The sequence below is a fragment of the Solea senegalensis genome, linkage group LG7 (assembly GCF_019176455.1).
Source record: "Solea senegalensis isolate Sse05_10M linkage group LG7, IFAPA_SoseM_1, whole genome shotgun sequence".
Taxonomy (NCBI): Eukaryota; Metazoa; Chordata; class Actinopteri; order Pleuronectiformes; family Soleidae; genus Solea; species Solea senegalensis.
The window spans coordinates 23,819,154-23,841,720 of record NC_058027.1 but is presented as its reverse complement, the minus strand read 5'-3'; the positions used below and the strand labels follow the sequence as shown (position 1 = coordinate 23,841,720).

At 40.4% G+C, this 22,567-nt stretch overlaps 2 protein-coding genes across 2 annotated transcripts; one reads left to right on the top strand and one right to left on the bottom strand.

Annotated features, from left to right (window-relative positions):
- The first annotated feature begins 27 nt into the window (after positions 1-27).
- Positions 28-13,798, top strand: LOC122772118 (WASP homolog-associated protein with actin, membranes and microtubules). The gene is made up of 11 exons (XM_044029817.1): positions 28-616; positions 2,800-2,973; positions 4,002-4,152; positions 5,155-5,324; positions 6,669-6,873; positions 8,889-9,073; positions 10,041-10,127; positions 10,215-10,310; positions 10,418-10,814; positions 11,175-11,317; positions 11,541-13,798. Exons 1-11 carry the CDS (start codon positions 32-34, stop codon positions 11,694-11,696), a joined length of 2,349 nt encoding a protein of 782 aa, XP_043885752.1. The 5' UTR covers positions 28-31; the 3' UTR covers positions 11,697-13,798.
- A 3,104-nt stretch (positions 13,799-16,902) lies between these two features.
- On the bottom strand, positions 16,903-22,291 carry homer2 (homer scaffold protein 2). Its single transcript, XM_044029821.1, has 3 exons — positions 21,862-22,291; positions 20,165-20,245; positions 16,903-17,199 (listed from the first exon to the last, which is right to left on the bottom strand). Exons 1-3 carry the CDS (start codon positions 22,030-22,032, stop codon positions 17,011-17,013), a joined length of 441 nt encoding a protein of 146 aa, XP_043885756.1. The 5' UTR covers positions 22,033-22,291; the 3' UTR covers positions 16,903-17,010.
- Between the last annotated feature and the right edge of the window lie 276 nt (positions 22,292-22,567).

The following is a 22,567-nucleotide window of genomic DNA, read 5'->3' as shown; positions in this document are numbered from 1 at the left end:
CTTTGGCCGCAGTGAAACATCACTTTTTAGGATGAGCAGCGTCGAGTGTGAGCGTATGGACAGTCTGGAGGGCTGGGTGGCGGTGAAAAGCAACATATTCGAGGAACCAGAGACGTTCAAGTTGGGTTTCATCGTCCAGTGGAGCGTCATCGAGTCTAAGTTCGCCGTCACCTGCCATAACCGGACGTTACAGCGGCTCAAACGCAGAGCGGAGGTCGGTGTGAGCGGCGGTGACCCTCAGCTGAGCTGGGCCGGACTCTTCTCCGTGGACGACCTGAAACACATCCACCAACAGTTTTCGTGCGTGGCAGACGTGCTGACAGTCTGCTTCCCGGACCTGTCCGAGTTCGAGGAGGGGAACATTTGGGATTTGCTGCTCCTGAATCGGACGTGGTCAGCCCCGGAGGACAATGGCAGGGATTTTGACACGCCGTGCCGGAGACTGGAGAAGTACTTCAGCACAGCCATCGACACCTGCGGCCGCAAAATTGTTCTCGACACGTTGTTCCCGCAGCAGGACGAGAGAGACGTCGAGGAGTATTTCGAGAACATGCAGGAGTTCAAGAGGAAGACCATGCAGGAGGAGATGAGCAGGGTCAAAGGTCATCTGCGACAGGTGAGCCACACGTGCAGGTGTTCACGAGTGTAAACACAGCCCACTTCAGAGTTGAAAAGAGTATTTAAACTTTCTACTCGAGTGTAGGGCTAGATATCAAACTAAAGTACTTTTTGTGGTATTGACTGAAGTTTGGTATGGTTATTGAACTTTAATAATTATGTCATATCGACTGAACTTCAGTCTGGTTATCGAAGTGCAATAATTATGTGGTATGGACAAAATTCATGCTGGTTATCAAACTTCTGACTGGTTAGACCAATTCTTAAGTAGTAATGATCAATTCTTTGGCTCGGCGTTGAGCGTAAATACTTCCATATTATATCGACTGAACCTCAAACTCAGCTGGCTATTGAATGTCAATACTTTGTAGTATTGACAAACTTTGGACTTGGTTATTTAATGTCAGTATTTTTATGGTATTAAACAATCTTTGGGTTACATCTCAAACTTTGGTACTTTTGTGGTATCGAACTTCAATATTTATGTTGTAGTTGTCGAATTCCAGGTTGGGGATCAAACCTTTTGTGATATTGACCAAATTTCAGACCAGTTATTGAACTTCAATACTTGTGTGGTGTTGATTGAATGTTGGGCTCAAGTATCAAATTTCAGTACTTTGGTGTTATTGAGCAAACTTTGTGCAAGGTGTAAAACTTCAATACTGTTGGTATCAATCGAACATTGGTCTGGATTTCAAACTTTTATTCTTTTTGTGTCATCATCAGGGCATCAAACTGCCTCTGTATCACTTGGTGTTGGATGTCAAATGTATTTGATAAATTGGTATCAAGAAAAGTATTGTTCAGGGATCAGTATCAAAGTCCAGACATTGGTATCATACAGAATACATCAAATTAATACCCAGCCCCACTCAAGTAAAACTATTTTTCTTTTTGTGTTTTATGGCGGTTGGCATCCCTAATTGTGCATTCTTCTTCTTCTTCTTCTTAGCTAAATCACAGTTGGAAAAACTCCTTTCAAGTTTTCTGTTTACAACTCATAAATAATGTTTAATAAGTAATGTTTTTGTCATAGAACATGTATGACAAAAAATACTTTAAATAAAAATACTAATACAAAGGGACTGTTTGTGATTTCTTAAAGCTATGGGATCTTATCAGTGTTACCATGCAGGATTAGCACCACACAGTGGCGTTACTAATCTGAAAGCAGGGCCTACCATGACTCAGCAAATCTGTGGTGAATCACTGCTTGAGACAAGTGGTTTTCAAAGGGCCTTTTAAAGGTTTCAGTGGAGGGTCATTGACTTAAAGTGAAATAATATATATATATTCAGTTATTACATTGATTACCGCAAAGTATTTTGCTTAAGTCAGGAACTCATAACTGTCTTCAGTGAATATGCTGTGATGTTATGGTGAAGTGGTGATATTAGGCTCTTTACTAAAGCGTCTGGAATCAAGGAAATAAAGATACCGAGACCAAAACAAACATTAAACTAAGGTGGTGTGAGGAGGTTCTTTGTCTCTCTCTCTGCTGCTGATGTTGCAACATCACCAGCTCTTAGGTCTGTTTTTCCACTGCTAAGTTGTTCCTGCCTTTTGTCGTCCACGTGAATTAAAGCAATTTGAACCGAGTGTGGAACGATGAGATAAAATTCCATGTTTTCCGATTATCCCCACCAAAGTAATTGCAATTCTTTGTAAAAAAAACGTGTTGAAATATAGTTTTATTAAGTTGTTCATTATTGTTGTTTAAAAGTTAAACTTGTTAATATTGTTACAAAAACATTATTTACATTACCAAGAAATGTTGAAATGTCTGTCTTTTTATGCTTATCTTATTTATTTATTTATTTGTTTGTTTGTTTATTTATTTAACGAAAGGGGCAATGCATATTAATAAACATTAACATGTAAATATGCCAGCCAGGTTTTAGCCTGAGGTTATACAAGTTATAACCTGTATAATATCACAAAAATGAATGAACAGTTACATAAAGAGGAAAGCTGGGGCTTATTATCCGGAGTAAATAAAGTGCACAAATACAGGTCAATTATTGTTTCCCTGTGCTCTGTTACATAAGGATATTATTGCACACTGCTCAATTGCACCTGGCCCCTTGAATTATTTCACTCTGGTGGAATTGCACAAATCCCAGCTTATACATAATTTCAGAGAAATATTTTAGTTCTTAATGTGTCTTTCTTTCTTCTCAGTTGCTGCAGAGTCATGGCAGCGCAGACAGAATGGTGGCGCTGCTGCGTCTCTATGAAGAGGAGGACATGGTCTACCAGGACCTGGTCTCTGTGGCCACCACCTTCTTCCACTATCTGCTGCAGCCTTTCAGGGACATGCGAGAGCTGGCCTGCCTCTACAAGATGGAGATCCTGGTAAATAAAATCCAGTCATATTTAGCAGCTGTGTGGGCTTTTGTAGGAGGTGATACACTAACATTCACCAAAGATGGAGGTTGCCTCTATTTTGATTATCTAAATACTGTAACTACACCACATCTTCAACCAGGAAGACATTTAGACATTATTGATCAACAATTCAGTGATAAACTTTCTGCAGAGACAGAACTAGACCTCTGGACTCCATGACAGAGACAATGACCAATCACAGGGCAGTTTTCTTGAGTTATTTTGTTTATCTTTGATCCATGAAAAGTCAGAGGATATCTAAAAATGTCGATCATCGTTTCCAACACCTCAAAATAATGATGTTTTTAACCAAACCAAAATTATTAATTTTTAATGAGCTGAAAAAATCAGGTAGCCTTTTTTTAATTAACAAAACACTTAAATAGTTGGTGATTCATATAGGAATCTACTAATAATCAATTGTTGGAGCCCTAATAAACAGCTGTGCATCACTATTCCAGCATTAGCAACACCTGCATGTGCTGCAAAGCAACATCAATACAAGTGATACACAATACACTGATATTTCTGCACTTGGATTGATTGATGGTTTTGTTCCCCCCTGCTCACAGGGATAAAGGGTGTGAATATGGACCAGACAAATAAAATGTGATTGACTGATTTAATTGATAACCTCTAACTCAATGCTTTCTCTGTTGGTGAAAATCCAATATTTGTCTGCACATTTCGTTGAGTGATCACCTGTGGCCACTCAGACACTCAGCCTAATGTACAATAATCAAAGGTGTCATTCATCTCTCCAACGTTGGTCTAGAAACGTATGCACATGGCAGTGAAGTGAGACACTGTTTGCGTGTTTGTTTAAATCAGTTTGAAGGCGGCAGATACATTTAAACGTCCCTTGAGACGATGTTTGAATATTTAATGTGCAGGTCAGCCTAAACAGTTTCTCCTTCACGCTAAAGTAACTTTGAAGAAAGTTGACGTATACTGTGTTAGTGTGAACTTGTTTCTCTCTGTTTTGGTCCCTGCAGAAGTCTTTAGAGTTTGAGGACTTGGGTCCTAAGAGAATCGCAGCCCTGGAGAAGGAAGCGGAGGAGTGGAGAACGAAAGCAGGAGACGCAGTCGCCTCCATTCAGGACATCACTGTCAACTACTTTGCGCAGACTTCTAAGGCTTTGGCTGGTATGCAACTGCTGTGTGTGTACTTGTATTTATATCTTTGTGGGGACATTTTCTCTTAGCCCCACAAATTTAAAGAGCTTTTTCAGGGTTATGACCTAGTTTTAGAGTTCGGCATTTAGTTGTGATAGTTATGGTTCAGGTAATTGGCTTTGGGAATGCATTATGTCTATGATGTGTCCTCACTAAGATATAAAAACAATTTTGTGTGTGTGTGGATTAATTAATCAGTGACTTTTTTTTACTCACATTAAAAACACACTTCTATAACGTTGTTTTGCTGCTCCAGTCAGCAACATATACACTATTTTTGTAAGAAATTCAAAACAATTTAATAATTGACAAAATTACCATTTAATTGCTTTGTTTAATTAATTTCATAAAAACGGGAAAAACAAAGGAATAAATAATTATTGTGCTTTTCTTTCTATGTTACGTTTCAAATTTTTTGCCTGTGCCTCTCCACTGATTACATGATTCAATTAGATTATGATTATCGTGAATTAAAAAGATTTTGAAATGCTCTTCCCCAAAACAATGTTATGTTTAAAGACAGACTTTGGTAATTCAGCTAAAGTCTACATTACTCGTAAAATCTAACCAAAAACTTTGCATGTAAATGTTTTTGACTGCATCAAACTATTTGCCATAATGATTATGGGTCAATTATTTATATGGTCAATAAAATATAACCTTTGAATGATGAGAAATTATACAAAAAATTGCTTAAATTCTAAATTTTTTGTCTGCACTGCACTATTTACAGTATTTTCAATGCAAATAATCTATGGACTAAATATTAAATACATTAAACAGATCATCAGAAACTAAAAAGAATTTATATTTTGACAAAAAATAAACTTTTAGCAACAGTGCCTGAGAACAAAAATGGATAATTTGTGATAAATCTGATAATACCGGCCTGATTAATCAGCCCAACCAGTCAATCAGTTTCTCTCTAATTATGACACTGGATAACAGCCTCTTGTGTACATGTGTGTGCAGGTATGTTGAAGGAGATGGAGGAGGACAGGTGTCGTTTTGGACCAGCTGCCTGGGCGTCTGCAGTTCCCCGGCTGGAGAAACTACGCTTCCTGTTGGCCAAAGAAACACTACAGCACATGAGAGCGACAGAGATGTGCCTCAACCGAAAGAAAGACAGCATCAGAGAGAAGGTGTGTGTGTGTGTGTCTCCCACTTTGTTTTGATTAGCACAAACAGCAGGTTTTCTCGCAGTTCTGAAATGAACTAATCCCATATTGTTGTATTGGCCGTCACAGGCTGTAGCTGTCACTCACTGCCAACACAAACACATGAAGAGATGTGGCACAGTGCCTGCAAGCCTGAGTTTTTCTTCTGGGTTTTTTTTGACTTTGTATTCCAGTGTGTTGTGAATCTGAAGCTGCTGTAGTCCTTTGATCTATTTATAAATCCTCTCCGAAAAAACACAGAGAATCCCCTCGATACACCCCCAAAACCTGCATGCATGAATAAGTGAGTGTCGTGTGTACACATGTGTGACTACAGAGGCGTACATTACTAATATGAGAGTCACGGTAAAAATGGGGGTGTCATACTTCAGAAGTGGAGGAGAGAGAGAGAGAGAGAGAGCGAGAACACCTTCAGCACCTCCACCTTCGCGCGGCTGCATTATTCATCCGATTATGCTCCAAAAAAAATTAGGTTTCAAGATGCTGGCAGAAGCTGCCACTGTGAAATCCTCAAGAGCAGCACAGAGAACAGCAGCGTGAGCATTTATGATGAGATCAGTAAACTACACCCACTCAGATTCTTGCGGCAGCATATCTGCTGTCTGCTGAGTGTGGCAGTGTCACTGCAGATGTCACAGTTCTTACATTTAGTGTGTGTGTGTGTGTGTTGAAACAACCTGTGAATAATCTCGAGTTAATCCAATCTCTGCTGCTTTTATATCAAAACCCAACTTAAAGCGTTTAAGGACGCGTCGTAGCCTTTGATTGCAGCTCATTAACTCCATATCAAGCCTATTTCACATCACTGCGCCTCCACCTTGCAGGTAGCTCTTGGTTTCAGCTCATTTCATCACGTTGCCAAAAGCAATGTGATGGTTTTACATAGTGTTTGACGTCCCAGACCCGTTACTGTATTTAATGCCAGATTGTACTCGTCAAATGTGTGTCTCTTCTCTTTATGGTGCAGTCAAACTCGGGGATAGTTTATGAAACTATCCCCGATACTGGGGTTAGCATTTACAGCATTTACATGAATCTGGGGGACACACTACAAGATTTCTTTGCCCAATTTTACTCACGATTTACACTTTTTACACTACACAGGCCACTGTCTTTTCATCGCCATGTTTCTGCAGCATATAAATGTGTGACAGACGCAAGGAAGTGGAATAACGGCAACAAAAATCACACAAAAGTGACTGTATATGATTTATAGAATGAATACCAAGTCTCTAAGGTTTGTACATAATAACTCACTGTTGTGTACAAAGCCATCAGTGTGATTCCAGTTGTGTTGTTGTGGCGCAGCTGAGTGGCCTGTCCGGTGTCCAGAGCCAGAGACCTGACGCGTGGTCTACGTCCGAGGACGGAGAGCACACGGACACGGTGGACCAGCTGGAGCTGCGCTTCTACGAAACCCAACTGGAGCTGTACGACGCCAAGTTTGAGATCTTAAAGAACGAGGAGCAGCTGCTCTTGGCGCAGATAGGCACAGTGCGACGGCAGATCAAAGGTATGTTTTCATCGCGTACGTTACGTAGTTTCATGTCATCAATTGATGATCTGATTCAAAATAATGTTTTGATTTCAAATGTATTCAGTACATAGAGCTGCTCATTTGAGGGTCTAGTCAAGGGTAAGAAAGGTTTGTCATGAAATCAGAGTGTTTTTAAACGGAAGCAAATCCATGAAAATGTATTTAAGCTGAACTTGCACAAGCATCCTGGTATAATGAATGTGAGGTTATGACATACCTTGGCTCAACTGTAATTCTAAAACGGAAGCCTTTGTTTTCTACTATGCATATAAAATATCATTGATGTGTTAATTCATTATAGTGAATTTCAGGTTTTAAGTTGGTGAACTGCTCCTTGTAAATGCCCGTGTAATTCTTTGCACAGATGAAAGGTGTCAACAATATTTATTTCCACTTAATTTAAGCAGTGATTGAGAGGAGTTGAATCAGCAGACCTTTGATATAATGAACATTTACACACTGTTTCACACATATTTACTACCACAGTGTTGTGTATGGGGTTTTACTGTTCATGTAAATATTTCCCTAATTGCTTCTCCTGGGATGTGGTATGTTTGCTCTCAAGTGTGTGTGTGTGTGTGTGTATGTGTCCTCACACACTGACTTGTGTCAGGTTTATCTCCAAGCCAAAAAGACAGAAGGTGTCCTCCAGCAGTGAAGGAAAGAGCAGAGATTGTGTGAACGCAGCGAGGCGACTCTTGACTTGATGACATATTTCACATGCCGCGTTGGAGAGCAGCTCAGTCTGAAGGGCTGAGAATAAAATGCTCTTCAGTGGACAAGAACCTTTTGATGTGAGCTGTGAAAAACAGTCACTGTGTGTTTTCCTGGTTTCCTGTTGGAGCTTGACTACACCGTTCACTCGGAGTCCTGTCCTCGTCCAAGTGTACAGACACTAGTGGGAAAATATATTGATTTATTGAATCAAGTGTGTCTTCCTCCACTCTGCTCGGTGGCCAAATGCAGTGACTCTCTCCCTGTCATCCATTCATTTAAAAAGATCCAATATTTTCAACTGACACAGCTTCTCCTCATTAGTCCAAAAAACATGTAGGGGGGGACAAATGATCGCAATGTCTTTTTGGACTAACGTGGAGAAGCTTCTGTCACTTTTGGACTATCATTGCTCTACCATACATTCTCTGTATGTGATGTATAAGCCACTGTACATATTCTGTATTATAATCCTACTTATAGCCTGTACATATCCATAATAATAGTCATTTAATATACCACCCTGTACACACTGTATGGTTGGATGCAAACTGCATTTCGTTGCCTGTACGTGTGACATGTGCAACGGCAAAGTTTAATCTAATCTAATCTAATCTGGGTGTGTAACAAACCTGTTTTTCAAAAGTCTAGCTTTAGTCGTATTTACACTATAATTCTTTTTTTTTAATGTCATGTAAACACACTGAAAAAGTCTTAAAGTTGCTTAATAAATTGATTAAAACAAACAAACAACCTAATTAAGAAATCAGTCACAACAAACCAGTATAGAAAAAGAGTATTTTTGTAGAGCTGCAACCAACGATTATTCGATTATTTGATTACTAATCGATTACCAGATTAATCGTCAGCTATTTTGAGTTGATTGAGTTGTTTTTTTAATAATTAAAACAACTTTCTCACATTTTTCAGCTTCTTAAATGTGAATATTTGCTGCTTTCTTTGCTGCATGTAACAAAGAAATCATTAAAACTGAATCATCATCATCATCAGTCACTGGAGAAACATCCTCGTTTCCATGTTTGAGAAACACTGATCGTCATTTTGTGGCATCTTGCAGATCAAACAAGTCCATGATTAATCGATAAAATAATAGACAGATGAATCGATTATGAAAATAATCAGTAGTTGACATCAGGGTGAGACCTGAGTCCCAGTGTGCTCTGTTTTTGAGAACTTTAACGTTGGTTTTACGCAGTTTATTTGCCCAAGCGCCTTAAAACCACACGAGTTGTGACTGGACTGCGTTTGTGTCGCAGAGCTGAAGGAGGAGGTGGTTTACTACGACGTGTGTGAGGATGAAGAGGAGCTGCAGAGCATGGTCCACACCAGCGTCCAGCATGCGGACTCTCCGGCTGTCAGTCATCTCAAAAGACGCCTGCGCAACCTGGAGGCCAAGCGAGGCAACATCTGTGCCCGACGCGCTTATCTCCGCAACAAGAAGGTGAGGCAGCTGTTTTCAGCACGACATTTTTCCGCCCAATTATAAATGACTTTGAGCAACATTTTCAAGGGCAAATGTGTTTGTGTCTGAGTGGAAGACGTGGAAAATATGAAGGGATGGCTTTATATCACTTTTTGTGTGTGATCACATCCTTCATATCAGTCAGATACAGTCTTTTACCTCTTGAAATCAACTTAGGTCTAAATAAGATAATAGCTTTAGTGCTGATACCTTTATTTCCTGTCTATAACCCACTAATTAAAACACATAATGCTCAACTGATAAACTGATATTGTTTTTTCTTTGGCTGATATTGATGCCAATTTTTAGAAATCATGGCCAATATGTAATATTTTTGTTTTTAAGTAATGTGTTAGGCCAACTATAACAGTTAACGATGAACATTTATTGCATAATAATAATACTCATAATAATGAAGTTTTAATGTTTTAGCAGCATTTATAGGACGATAGATGGACATACTTAAAATGCAGGTAAACAACCAGATAAACTAACAGTTTTCTGAGAAGAAACGTTTGTAAAATTATGATTGGCAGGTTAATTAAATAATAATCAGCCAATTATTTTTTTTATCTCTCACTCCAACTGTGTGGACGACAGCTCTCACTCACTTCCTGTTCACACAACAGTGGTTGTGTTTACTGAAGCTTTTATTTATATATGTTTTTTATCTGTTTTTTATTACCTCCTGACTACATGCTCATTTTTAGTTAAATCATTTTGCTGCTCAGAACAGGGAGAGAAAATCATTTCCATGAATCATGTTTAGTAATCCACAGGGGACAAGAGTCACTGACATGAATATTTGAAAATAATAATAAAAAAAGGATTAAAATAAAAAATGCTCTCCTGAGGCTTTATTTGCCCCTTAATTGAAATTAAGTAAAAACTCTAATTGTGTCTTTCTTGTGTATTTTAACGTGTGTGTGTGTGTGTGTGTGTGTAGGATCAGTGCATGGACGCCCAAGAACAGAAGCAGATGGCAGCCAAGCAGAGCACAGACAGCTACACCCAGCATCATCAGGTTCACCTGGTACGTAACAACATCGTAAACGAGGCCGTGAATCCAGTTCAGTCTCTCCCTTAAAATCCTCTCACTGTCTCCCTCTGTCGTCTGCAGAAACGAGAGAAGAAAAAAGAGGAGGATCAGAGGAGGAAAGACTGGGTGGACCAGGAGCGAGAGAAGACTCTGAGCAGATTACGCTCCTTCAGACAGGTGAGGGTCCCTCTCACGCTCAGCGTCTCTGCAGCTCCTGAGAAGCTCTTTCATTTGACGCCAGTCACTTAACTGTCTTTATATCTCACTACTCCACGGTTTTCCAGAAGCGACAGGGCCAGTACATCCTGAAGACTCCTCACTCCAGGTCCGAAGTCCCGTGTCCCTCCCAGCCGCTGTCCATCATCAGCCTCGGGCCTTCTGTCCCCTCTGTAGATCCCTCGCTCTTTGTCCGTCCTCAACCCAGACACAAAAAAGCAACCAAGAAGCGTCCGCCTGAAGACATCCCTGTCCACATCTATGCTGCACCACCGCCGCCGCCACCACCTCCACATACTTACATCCCTCCTGCGCCTCTTCTGCCGCCTCCACCTCCACCTCCACTGCCCCCTGCTGTCCCTCCTCCTCCACCACCACCACCTCTCCAAGAAGACACACCGAAGGCTCTCAGTGAAAAAGAGGAGCCTCCTTTCCCTGCCAAGAACATGCTCAAACAAAATACAGGTGAGAGGGAAATGCAGGACGTGTTGTTCTGGGTCATGAGTCTGTGATCATTTCACAACAAAGGAAAAAGAACTTAGAGGAGGATTTGTGTTTGTGCGCACACACACACACACACACACATGCATGACAAGGACATGTTGTTCTGTCCTCAAAGTCCAACTTCTAAAGGCCAGAGAAGGAACGTTACCTCTGTTGTGCCGCTGATGATCCACAGGCTCAGCTCCAGAGAGACGACAACAGCCAACAGCACTTTCTTCAAGGAGGAAACGTCGCTGCATCAGCTGTGGAGAGAACGACAGCGGTGGAGCGACGTTCTCATCCCTTTGTTCATGAGTGTTTCTCTCTGTCGGGTTTCTGCAGGAACAATGGACGAAGTGTTGGCCTCGCTGCAGCGTGGACAGATTCAGCTGCGAAAGGTCCCCACTCACTGGACAGCGTCCCCCGCTGAGGACCCAAGGAGCAGCCTGATGTCCGCCATACGTCAGGGCGTCATGCTGAAGAAGGTGAGAACACGTCACGGTCTCACAGGCTGCTCAGGCTGCGTGGACACAGAAATATGATCGTCGTCTGACTTTTGTCGTTTCATCATGTGGCCCTTCATCTGAAATATAAGATATGTGTTTGTCTGTTTTTAATTGTTAAGCCACAGAGAGTTTGTGCTTCAACAGCGCTGTCACTCGTCCATAAGTGTTTGAACTGACTCATGGCGTGACTCGCGTTCCGTAGGTGGTTCCTTCGCGAGCCGAGGCCCCGAGCGGCGGAGACAACGAGCTGGAGCGAAGCATCAAAGCCGCCATGATGAGGATGAAGAACGTGGCGGGCGACTCTGACGACGAGGACAGAGGAGACGAGGAGACACAGAGCACAGAGTGGGACAGCTGAGCGCACACACACACACACTCACACACTCACTGCCACGGCCACACTGGTTGCGTGTGCAGTGGAGCGACGGCTGCTGTCGAAACGGCTGCCATTGTACAATAAGACTTCTGCCTGAAATTCATTTAAAGGCTTATTCTAAGATGACAAAAGCCAACTAGTTTTTATTTTAATTTTAATTTTAAAGTGAGTCGTACATACAATTTCTACCAAGCAATCTTCTTCCTACACGTTACACACAGACCTGTCCCACAGGAAGCTGTGGAGCTGCTGCTATGAGTTACTCAAATTAAAATAAAATGATTTAATAGGTAATAATGCTTTTTGAAATACTTTTCTTCTGTACTGAACTGAATGCTACGACGTTTGTGTATGAACTTCCAAATCCAAAAGAATGGATTGAGGGAAAGGAAACAGAAAAAGGCTTTTAATTTGAAAGGGGTTTGAATTTTTCCTTCTCTATTTTTGCTGACAAAACACACACACACACACAGAGTCCGATGTAATCTGATTACACGAAGGCCTAAATGAAAAATTAACGCGCTATGGGACGCTGCACACGCTGCACACGCATCCACCGTGGTCCAGGTTTTGACTCCTCCTCCCTCTTTCATCGAGCATGTGTCGCTGCCAAGTTTTCCACAAGTGCTTCTCTCTCGTCACAAGTGATGAAAGTGTATGTATGTAGAGAATGTTTTAAATTAGCCGGGTATGAGGATGTAGTCTCTTTAAAAGAAAAAAAAAAGCACTTACTCAGGAGAAGAAGCCTTGTGATTGTACGGTTAGTGTCGATGAGTGAATTTGTCCCAGCTGCTCTCTCTCTCTCTGTGTTTATTTGTATTTATATCTTTGTGAGGTCTTTTTCAGATTTTAGAGTTATGGTTGCGATGGTTAAGGGGTTTAAGGGAATTGCATTAAGATGCATTATGATGTGTCCTCACTAAGATATAAAGACAAGTTTGTGTCCACCATCACAAATACTCAAATACTCGTGTGTCTAAACCAGAGAAGCCCAACATTTTTCCACCAGAGGGACAAAAATCAACACTGGGATCCTTTACTGAATATTCTTTTTAAACAATAACATAATTAAATGACAACTTTACGTTGTATTTTTCTGGCACAGAACCTTTGGTATAATGTGGTGCCTCCATCATGACTTTGATATATGCTTGAGAAAATGCAATTTCTGAAACGATACTGTTATTTCTTCTCTCTCTAATGCCAGAACACAGGGAGAGAATTCTAACTTCTTTTTTTCTTCTAACGATGGAAGTGCTTTTAAAAAGCATGTGACAGGTTAATGTTTGTTCTTTTGGCCAAAGTCTTTGAACGTGACTTAACTGAACCTGTTAATACTGTGTGTCATGAATGAGGCTGCGACTAAACTTTATTTTCCATTATTATCTATTCATCTGGTGAGTCTATTCTCAAATAATTGAGTACATGTTGACACAGAATGTCAATCAGTGTTTCCCAAACCTGGAAATGATGTTTTTATTTCGTTTTTTTTATTGATTTCTCTGGCACATGGAGCAAAGAAAGCAGAAAATATTCCCATTTTAAGTTGGTTGCGGCCCTGATCACGAACAAACAGCACAAGTGTGTAGCAAACAGGACAAAGTGGGAGAAAAAAAAAACTGTGCACTTATTCTGAAAAACTCTGATTCTGAAGAGACGTGTACAGAAGACGATTAGAGCCACACGAGAAATGAAAGAAGTCATCCATCATCTACTGCTTTATCCTCAACATGAGGGTCGCAGGTGCCGCAGGGCGAAAGGCGGGGCCACACAACCATCCACTCTCAGTTACGATCAATTTAGAACGTCCAATTAGCCTAATCCCCAAATGACTGCACTTGATTTGCCAGATTAGGGTGTAACTGGGGCCTTTTTGCCGCAAAGATTGAAATAATCTACACTTGGAGCTATGATCAAATTAAAGTCAGAATTCTGATTCATGTTCAGACTTTTTTCTCACGTGGCCCTAATCCTCTTCTGTAGATGTGGAACTTTATTCTACTCGGGTGTTTTTCAGACAAGCTGAGGCTGAAACACGCGTGTACTGCTGTGTTTTTATTAATAAACGATGTAAAAAAAAAAAATGAAATGTGACCTGTGGGCAGTTTTTCTTTCTTTCATGTATTTATTCATTCTTTCAAAAAAATTTTATTTTGGAATCTTTGGTTTCCTTGAGCTCCACATGTTCTCTCTCTACCTGAGTCTGAGTCTGGGAACGATGGAGCGCTGAGCGAGGCTGTGGCGACTCGTAGCCCACGTGACGAGGGTGAGTCATATTTTTCGTTTCCATGCGTGCAGCTGCTGCTGTTCTCCTCATGTGACACCTCACACATCCACAGCATCCACAGCATCCACAGCCACATATGACTTGTTTTTCCTCTGTTTCTTGAACACACAGATGTGTGGCTGCTCTTAAATCCCCGTCACTCTTCCACTCTCTCTGGACTCTTAATTGTTCACAGACGCCCCGGTGATCGTTTAAATGTTCATACACCTTCAGAGAAGACGCGCGGTGGCGGGTCTTTAGACAAACCTGCCTGTCGAGCATCAACCTGAAATTCCACAGCCTGTTACTATGGTAACAGGGAGTCTCAGTGGTAGTGGCTTGCAGTGCCATCTCTCTCTCTCCAAACATAGTCTCTCATAGTCAGTAAAGACTTAAAGGGACAGTGATGAGCAGCAGACACATTCATCATCTCACTGTTTCACTGTCATTTCAATTAAATCATAATCTATTAAGTATTTATTTAATTATAATTAGTTTTACCCCACTGATGATGTGTTGTTGCAATAGTAATTGCAAGTATATAAGTATTTATGGAAAATAATTTTCTTTACTCCAATCTATAATTAATATCAGGTTCCACGGGTCCTTGAAATGAAGAATTCAAGGTGCTTGAAAGTTTTTGAAATCCCCCCCTAAACAATTGAAAGTGCTTTAATTTCGTGCAAGAAAGAACTTAAATCTCTGTTTCTTACATTTAAGTTTTTTTTTTAAAGCAGTGATCCGCTGTAGCGACCCCTACAGTGAGAGAGAGAGAGAGAGAGAATTATCACAACAAGTCTGATCAGTAATTAACAAACTAACCTGCAGATTATCTCATAGTCAAAAGGAAAAACAACTTTCATTTAATTAGACATTAACCAATAATGCTGATGATCCTGCATCTGTGATTGGCCGATTTAACAAGTTAACTGATGTCAGGCAACAGTGGAGCTACACTCCTCATAGTCCACTTCACCTTAGTTCCCTATGGGTTACTTACCAAGAAGGAAGTACGTGTGTGGGATTAAGTTGCCAAGGCAACATGTCCTCAGATCCACAGATCTGCATTTCTGTCTTCAGTCGTTCACACAAGACGAGCTCATGCTGCTGCGTTTGTTGTAATCTCAGAGAAAGAAAAGGAAAACCCAAAACCGTTTCACATTCACAACCCGCGATTAAATCCCACCTCATTTGCCTATGTTTCTGTCGGGATTATGGCTAAATTTAGTGCTTTATTTAAACGAACACAGCCACAGCAGCAGCTCTATTTCTCTGCCTTTAAAACTGAAAAACACCTCATGATTTTGTCAGATCATAGTTTAGTTCTAAAATCTAAATCGGGATTAGTGGGATTACCTTCTTGAAATCAAAAAAGAAATACAAAAAAAAACAAGTAAATAAACACACACAGTGATTCATTATTGTAATTAAACTAAATTTAAACAAGTGTCATTTCTATTGTACAATATTGAACAGGAGTCACAAAAGTGCACAAGAGGCATTGGTTCAAAAATGAAGGTTCATAGATCGTGGGGATTTTTTCTTCTTCCAGGTTTTGGTGAAAAATTAACAAATAAAGAGAAAAAAAAGTCCCTTTGTTAATGGATCTTATGACAAAGCTCAAAAACAGCGATGGTAAAATATCCACTCATAACATTTCCAGTTATTACAGCTTCTTCCTTTTGATTTTCAAAACCGACTCAAAACTTCACCGTGTGAAAACGTGTGACTGTCGACACTTTTATTAGAATATTGTGTACACTTTGAGATTGAGATTAAATTAGGGTGAAGGAAAAGGTAACACAGAAGCAGAGAGGCACCAACAAAAATAAATAAATGACAGGATTGTGGTGAAAAGTTCACAGTCGCATCATCATCATCATCATCATCATAATAATAATAATTCACCCGGTCGAGCAGCTTTAACGTCCCCTCACCCTCAAAAACAACCACCACCGGAACGAAAACCAGAGTGAAAGACGCTCTTCAACAAAACTCGCAACAAACATCTTTGTTCCACAAATGGACGACGTTACTATTGCGCACACACACACACACACACACAGAGGAAAAAAGTCCTTCAAACACACACACAGTTCACTACAACTCATGGCAACACATCATTATTGTTGTTAATTATTTTTTTGGATGTTTTTGAAAGAAAGCTCCTGAGAGAAGAGAGTTTCCTTCTTCATGCAAATCTAATGTCGGAGAGGTGTTGGATTCCTGCTCTGCTCCTTTGTTTTTTCCCTCTCGGTTTTCTCCTTTCATTTCACGTCCTCCGTTAACGACGTTCACTTCCCATCGTCAGACCTGCCTTTTCTTTTCAAACTCATTTTATTTGTCAGGAAATTTAGATTTCATTCTGTTTTCCTCCCCATTATTATTGTTGTTGTTGTTGTTATGGTGATGGTCATCACTTGGCCAGTTCTCCTCGCCAGGTGGACGTCGACTCCCCTGGAGGCACTTTGTGTCATGGCCGTTGTCGTGTATGTGCATAAGAATCGAATGAGTACAAATTCTCTTTGAACACACCTGAGATTAGACGAGAGGCGACGGCAGCGAGGGCAGGCAGAAGGGGGCGGGGTCACCAGAAGAATTAACACTAATTATTACTGTGAGTGATGCTTTGTGTGTTGTTCATTTTAGCCCTTTTTTCTTTCCCTTCCCTCTGAGTTCAAACGCTGCAGCCTTCAGAAGAAACGAGACAGATGGACAGAATCTAAGAACCCTCCACCAGCTAAGTAACACGGATAAGTAAGCTCTGAGTGTCACTCTTGATTTAGTTTCTACACCAGCGCACAAAGTGGAACCGTCGGGTGGATGTCGCCAGATTTCCCCTCTTTCTCCAACTTCCACTTTCTCACACGGTAGTGTTTATTAGAAGTCAAAGTTTTCTGAGTGGACGTCAACTTTGAGAGCGGGTGGGTGAGAGGGAAGGTGCCACATAGTTTTCTGCCCTGAAGACGCACTGTAGTGAAGCTCTCGTACCCGACCTCTGACCCCTGTCGGCTCTGTGCCACTTTCTCCTCAGTTATCGACGCCCAGCTTCGAGAGACCCTGTCTGACCTCGTGGAGCTCGTCGATCTTTCCGTCCAGGGCGTCCATGAACCGCTTCAGCTCGCCCTTCATGTTACCCTGCTTCTGTCGACTGTCGTCCAGGTCCAGCTGAAGGACGCCGAGCCTGCCCTCCAGTTCTTTGTTCTTCGTCTCTGCAGTCTGTGGACGGACATCGGGAGAGGAAGTCATTAGAGAGCAGTGAATACAAACAGGGACCTTCACGTGTGATCTTTCTTTTCTTTCTTTCTTCTTTTCTTTCTGTTTAGAAAAGCACAGAATCTGCACCAGACTTGAGAAACTCCTGCTCTTTAGTCTGGATGGACAGAAGCTGAGACCTTTGAAAACAAAGACACAGCTCTAGGGCCGGCTTCAAAGAAGAATTAAGATTCTCCATATCATATGGAATTTTATCTGGAGGCTCTCAAACCAATTCATAAAATCCTGGGAAACATTTTTCACCATGCCATTTCCTGTATCCTCCGCACAAACCACCAGACTATCAAACATCTGAGTCCACAGGTTTGTTCATTACGACCAGAAAAACTTCCACACAACACTTTTCACAAGCGTCTGCGTCGTGATTGTGGTTCAGGACGGTTGTAGTTTCTAGTTAACTAACTATTAACTATTTAACTATTAACACAGTAACAGGCTGAAGGTCAAAGCTTATTTCTGCCTCACCTGTACATTTCTTATTTAATAAACCAGAATATCAGCAACAACTACCACAAAACCAAATTTAAAATGTTAAAAATTCACAATCTCTTAATTTAAATGACAATCCTGAATGATTTGACCTTTTAAGGCTTTTCATCGCTGAAACACATCTCTATTTAACAATGATCAAGTTTAATTACACGGCCCATATTTGTCACTGCTGTCTTCTTCTGAGGAGCAAAGAGGACACGCTGCGCTCACTGCACCCTCTGCTGGACAACATTTTATTCAGTTATTCACTTTAAAATTTCCGAAGGCTGTTTATTTTTGAACTGGTTTTTAATTGTTAAGAGTTTGAATTGTCGCCTATTAAATAAAAAGGGCATTCATATAACACGTTTTGTACAGTTTGCAGCCCTGGATAAAGCAAGTTTGGTATGAGATGGACATAATCTCCACATGAATCAATATCAAATTATATCTAATCAGGATCCTGTGAATCAGCATCGCTACCGATTTCCTGCTAAAGGCATTTTCACTTTAATGAAAGAAAAATGCCTTTACCTTTAGGAGACATATTTGTTTGTTAATGTGCGGGTACAGAGAGTCTGTCAGACTTGTAGGCGTCAGGAGTGACACATTAATGCCAAAGATACCATTGAAGGGAGGGGTTTAAAATAGGAGTGCTAAATAGGTGTTGCGCCTGCATGACTGTATCCTCCAGCTGACGTCTGAAACCTGATCTCCACACGGGGCGTCGTCTTTAAATAGCGTGGAGCGACGGCCATGAACACAGAGGTGGAGGTGGTTGGTGCTAATTTTTTTTTAAAAAGCAACGTCGTTGGGGGAAAAAAAACAACACACATTTTATCTGTGGTTTAAAAACCGTAGAATGTCACGCTCAGACACAAAGGTATTTGATAAATCCCCTCGTCCTCAGTTTGAAAACATCCTGTTAAATAAACTCCTGCTTCTCTGCCAGTTCTCCAGTGTACAGACATTCATCCAGCTTTTGTAGAGACAAACCAGGCACTGGAGCTTTGCTAAAGCACAGGAACTCCAGGCATGTAAATGTTGGTTTTATTACTCCCTCTGCTTCAGCACATGCATGACAGCTTGGATGATAAAATCCTGCTCTAAGTCAGTCGTGATGAGCAGCGCTGAGCGTCACCGTCACTGCTCTGCATGTCAGACTTGGCACTCACTGTGTCCTGCACGCCTGGTTTTAATGAACATCTGAAATTACTCAATGAGAGACCAGCCTTAAACATGGGTGTGAATCTATGACGTGCTGGCGACAACAGAACGTCACACCCATCTTGTGTTTCCAGCACTATTTAATTTATCAACCTTTAGTCACTTAATCAGAATGTGAGTTGAAGGTAATGGAAGCTCCCGGAGGTTATAGTAACAAAGGGTGGAGCAGATCATCTAAACTTTAAGCCAATAAGCACGCAGCAAGCTAAACAAAATCTAACAGTGCTTGTGATTGGCTGTCTCGAGGTGAGCAGGAAGTGAAGATCAGAGATGGAGCTCTTTCCTCAGAGGAGGGGCTCAAACATGCCTTGTCAGGACTAGAACCAGAACCTCTTATCTGAGGAAATGGTCAAGTTTAGAGCTTAGATTTGAATTGTGTTTACATTAAGATAACAGTTAGGCATTAACTGGTATATCTGCCTGAACCTGCTGCATGTTCGGTGAATAAAGGAATGTTAGAAGAGTTAGAAAATCTACTTTTTTTTGGGAGGAGAGTATTTTTTCCTTATGTATTTGTTTATTTTGATGTCTTAACAGATATATACAGAGCTTGAATTAATAATCTCTTATTTTTAGATTTCCTAAATTTGACAATTAATTTAGATAATTATCTTGATTTGTGTACTTGTTCTAATGTAAAAACTCTCAATAAAGTCTAAAGAAGGAAAAGAAAAATATATCTTTGGTGCACAAAATTAATGAGCAAACATTGCTCCATGGATAACAGCAAGAAAATACTAGCTACTACTACAAATAATTCACCATAATATGTAATTTTCTTCTGTTTGATTAAATAAAATTGAAAAGTATCGCTCTGACTCTAGTCCCAGCTCATCATAGTCTTAGGGCTAATACTCCTTGTATCACAACATTATAAATGACAGACATAACTCGTACATGTAAATGTTGTGAAACTTGCTCTTTTAAAACACAATCTGCTGCTGTTGTCACGTGCAGGAAACCGTCAGCCACAGCAGGGAAACGTCTGCGACGCGGACGAGGAAAACCTTTTCAAGAGAGGCAATAATCCACTCGGCATTGTGCGGGGGAACGGACCTTTATTCACAGATACAATGGCGTGTGTTAATGCGACACGTGGCAGAAATGTTGTGTCATCGGCCTTCAGGGGGACAGATGAATATGAACCGTGGCATGTGAAAAGTGTATGCTTCTGCCTCGGAGCCTTGAGTTCTGTGTGTTTTCAACATACCTGCAGTTTCGTTGTGATGCTCTCACACTCTGCCATCAGCTGAGGGATTATCTCCGCCTGCTTCCTCAAGTTCTCCAGCTCCTAAAAAGGAAAGAAAGATGTTTTTAAACCTGCTTTTTTTGGGGCTGAATGATAAATCAATAACTTTAAGTAATATTACAAAAGTGACACAAAACCATAATTGTTCTACTGTAATGATTATAGATCTCTATTATTTTGAAGATTTTTTAGTATAGTTTTTGGCCACACTGTCCGTCCCCAAGTCAAACTTTATCTCGGTTTTAAGAGTTTAATAATTTCATTTGAATAATTATTTGTTGTTTTACTTGACTTTGTCAAAAAAACATGGTCTAAATCAGTCATTATTAACTAATAATAGAAAATAGAGGCTCTGAAATACTATTTTAAACAATTATACTATTCAGCAAATGTAAAAAACCCCACAGACTGAAATGAAGTTTTAGCCTTGACTCTGTTTTTCTATTTTTATTATTTTGTGCTTTCCAGTTTGCCCTCTCCTCAATCTTTTATTTTTACTCATTTCGCTTGAATTTTCCGACTCACCTGCAGCAGCTTTGTCTGTCTGCCCTGGACAAGATCAGTGCTTAATAATTCATGGGCACTTTTTTTTAAATCGGAAGAGTGGAGCATGTGTGTGTGTCTAGAACAAGATGAGTCACTGGGCAGATGAGTCTCTGCGGGTCGTCTGTTGTGTCGAACATTCTGCAAAAAATGACACTTCGCTCCTGCAGGACCTAGTGGTCACTGTTTGCGGCATCACAGTAGAATGTGTGGGCTGTAGAAACACTGCAGACCTCCGAAAGACTGGCTTTCGTAGGCCTGGCTAGACGTTTGACGTGTCATTGTCATCAGATCTTTTCACTGTCTATTTTCTCACGCATGAAAAATATGTGAGACGCCCTAAGTAACTAAAATAGATGCATGGCTCAGGCTCGTCTCATGCGTGCAGTGTGAGCTCAACAGCAACGCACATGTCAGACATCCAGTGTTAACCAGGTGTAACAAAGAAAATACATTTAGGGTTGAGGTAGGTTGTGTGAGGTACAAAACTTTCTTTCAAGAGTGGTGTACATATATATTCTGTTAATAACCAAACTATCCGGTACATGTGTCATCCCCCAGACACTCTGGAAAACTTAATTAATTTAATCTTAAAGCAACAATAAAGATATTTTATATCTGCTGTGACACAAGTATGAAAAATATAATGTTTATTTCCCTAGAGAAGAGATTAAATGACCTCTGCATTTGGGCAAAAGGAAGTAATAGGAAATAAGGAAAAAATTGATTACTCAAATAATCCTTGCAGCCCTGGTGGACATATGATGATGCCACTTCTGTTTGTGCACTCATTTCCAACTGCCTTTTATAGTTTAATTGTACCAAACAATTATAATTCTGAAGTAAGTACAGGAAAAAAAAGCACCACAGAGATCTAAAAATAAAAAAAAACACATAAACAATCATGACAGAAAAAACATCTCAGGTCTGTAAACCTGTAAATTGTTTCCTGTTGAGGTCTAATTGCCTCCCATGGGAGAGGAGTGTCACTGAAGCAATGGGCAAAGAGGCCAAGAAGTGAAGACAAGTTAAACTGAACAAATACCAAACCAACAAGAAAACTGACATTTATTTGTTTTAACATATAGATTTTTAAGGTGATGCCGAAATCTCACCTGCTCTTTGTCGTGCAATTCAGCCTCCAGCTCCTGCACTCGCACAGTCAGTTGGGCATTTTTCTTCTTGTCTTGTTCAACTTCATTGCACTCTGATTCTAGTTCTGCAATCTGGAATTGTGAAAGAAAAAGAGCTGCTTTATGAAACATGTTGAGGTTTAAAGTAGTCATGAATGTGTTCGTCTTGAATATTAACAGTCGATCTTTATGGGCAAAGTACTTTTCATACACACCCCACGGAGTGGGAGCAAAGTATTGTTTTCGGTGGCTCTGTCTTTGTGTGTGTGTGTGTGTATGCTTCCGCACTTGCTTGCAATAGAGAATAGTTAAAATTTGTGATATACACACGTTGCCCAGGAATTTTGAATGTGACGTGGATTCGAACACACAGCCTTCTGATCTGGAATCAAACACTCTTCCGTTTGTTTAGTCATACTTTAGTACGTCGTCCAAATTTTGACAAAAAAGTCATACTTTACTATGAGGTCCAAATTTTGACAAAAAAGTCATACTTTAGTATGTGGTCCAAATTTTGACAAAAAAGCCATACTTTAGTATGTCGTCCAAATTTTGACAAAAAAGTCATACTTTACTATGTGGTCCAAATTTTGACAAAAAAGTCATACTTTAGTATGTGGTCCAAATTTTGACAAAAAAGTCATACTTTAGTAAGTGGTCCAAATTGTGACAAAAAAGTCAAACTTAA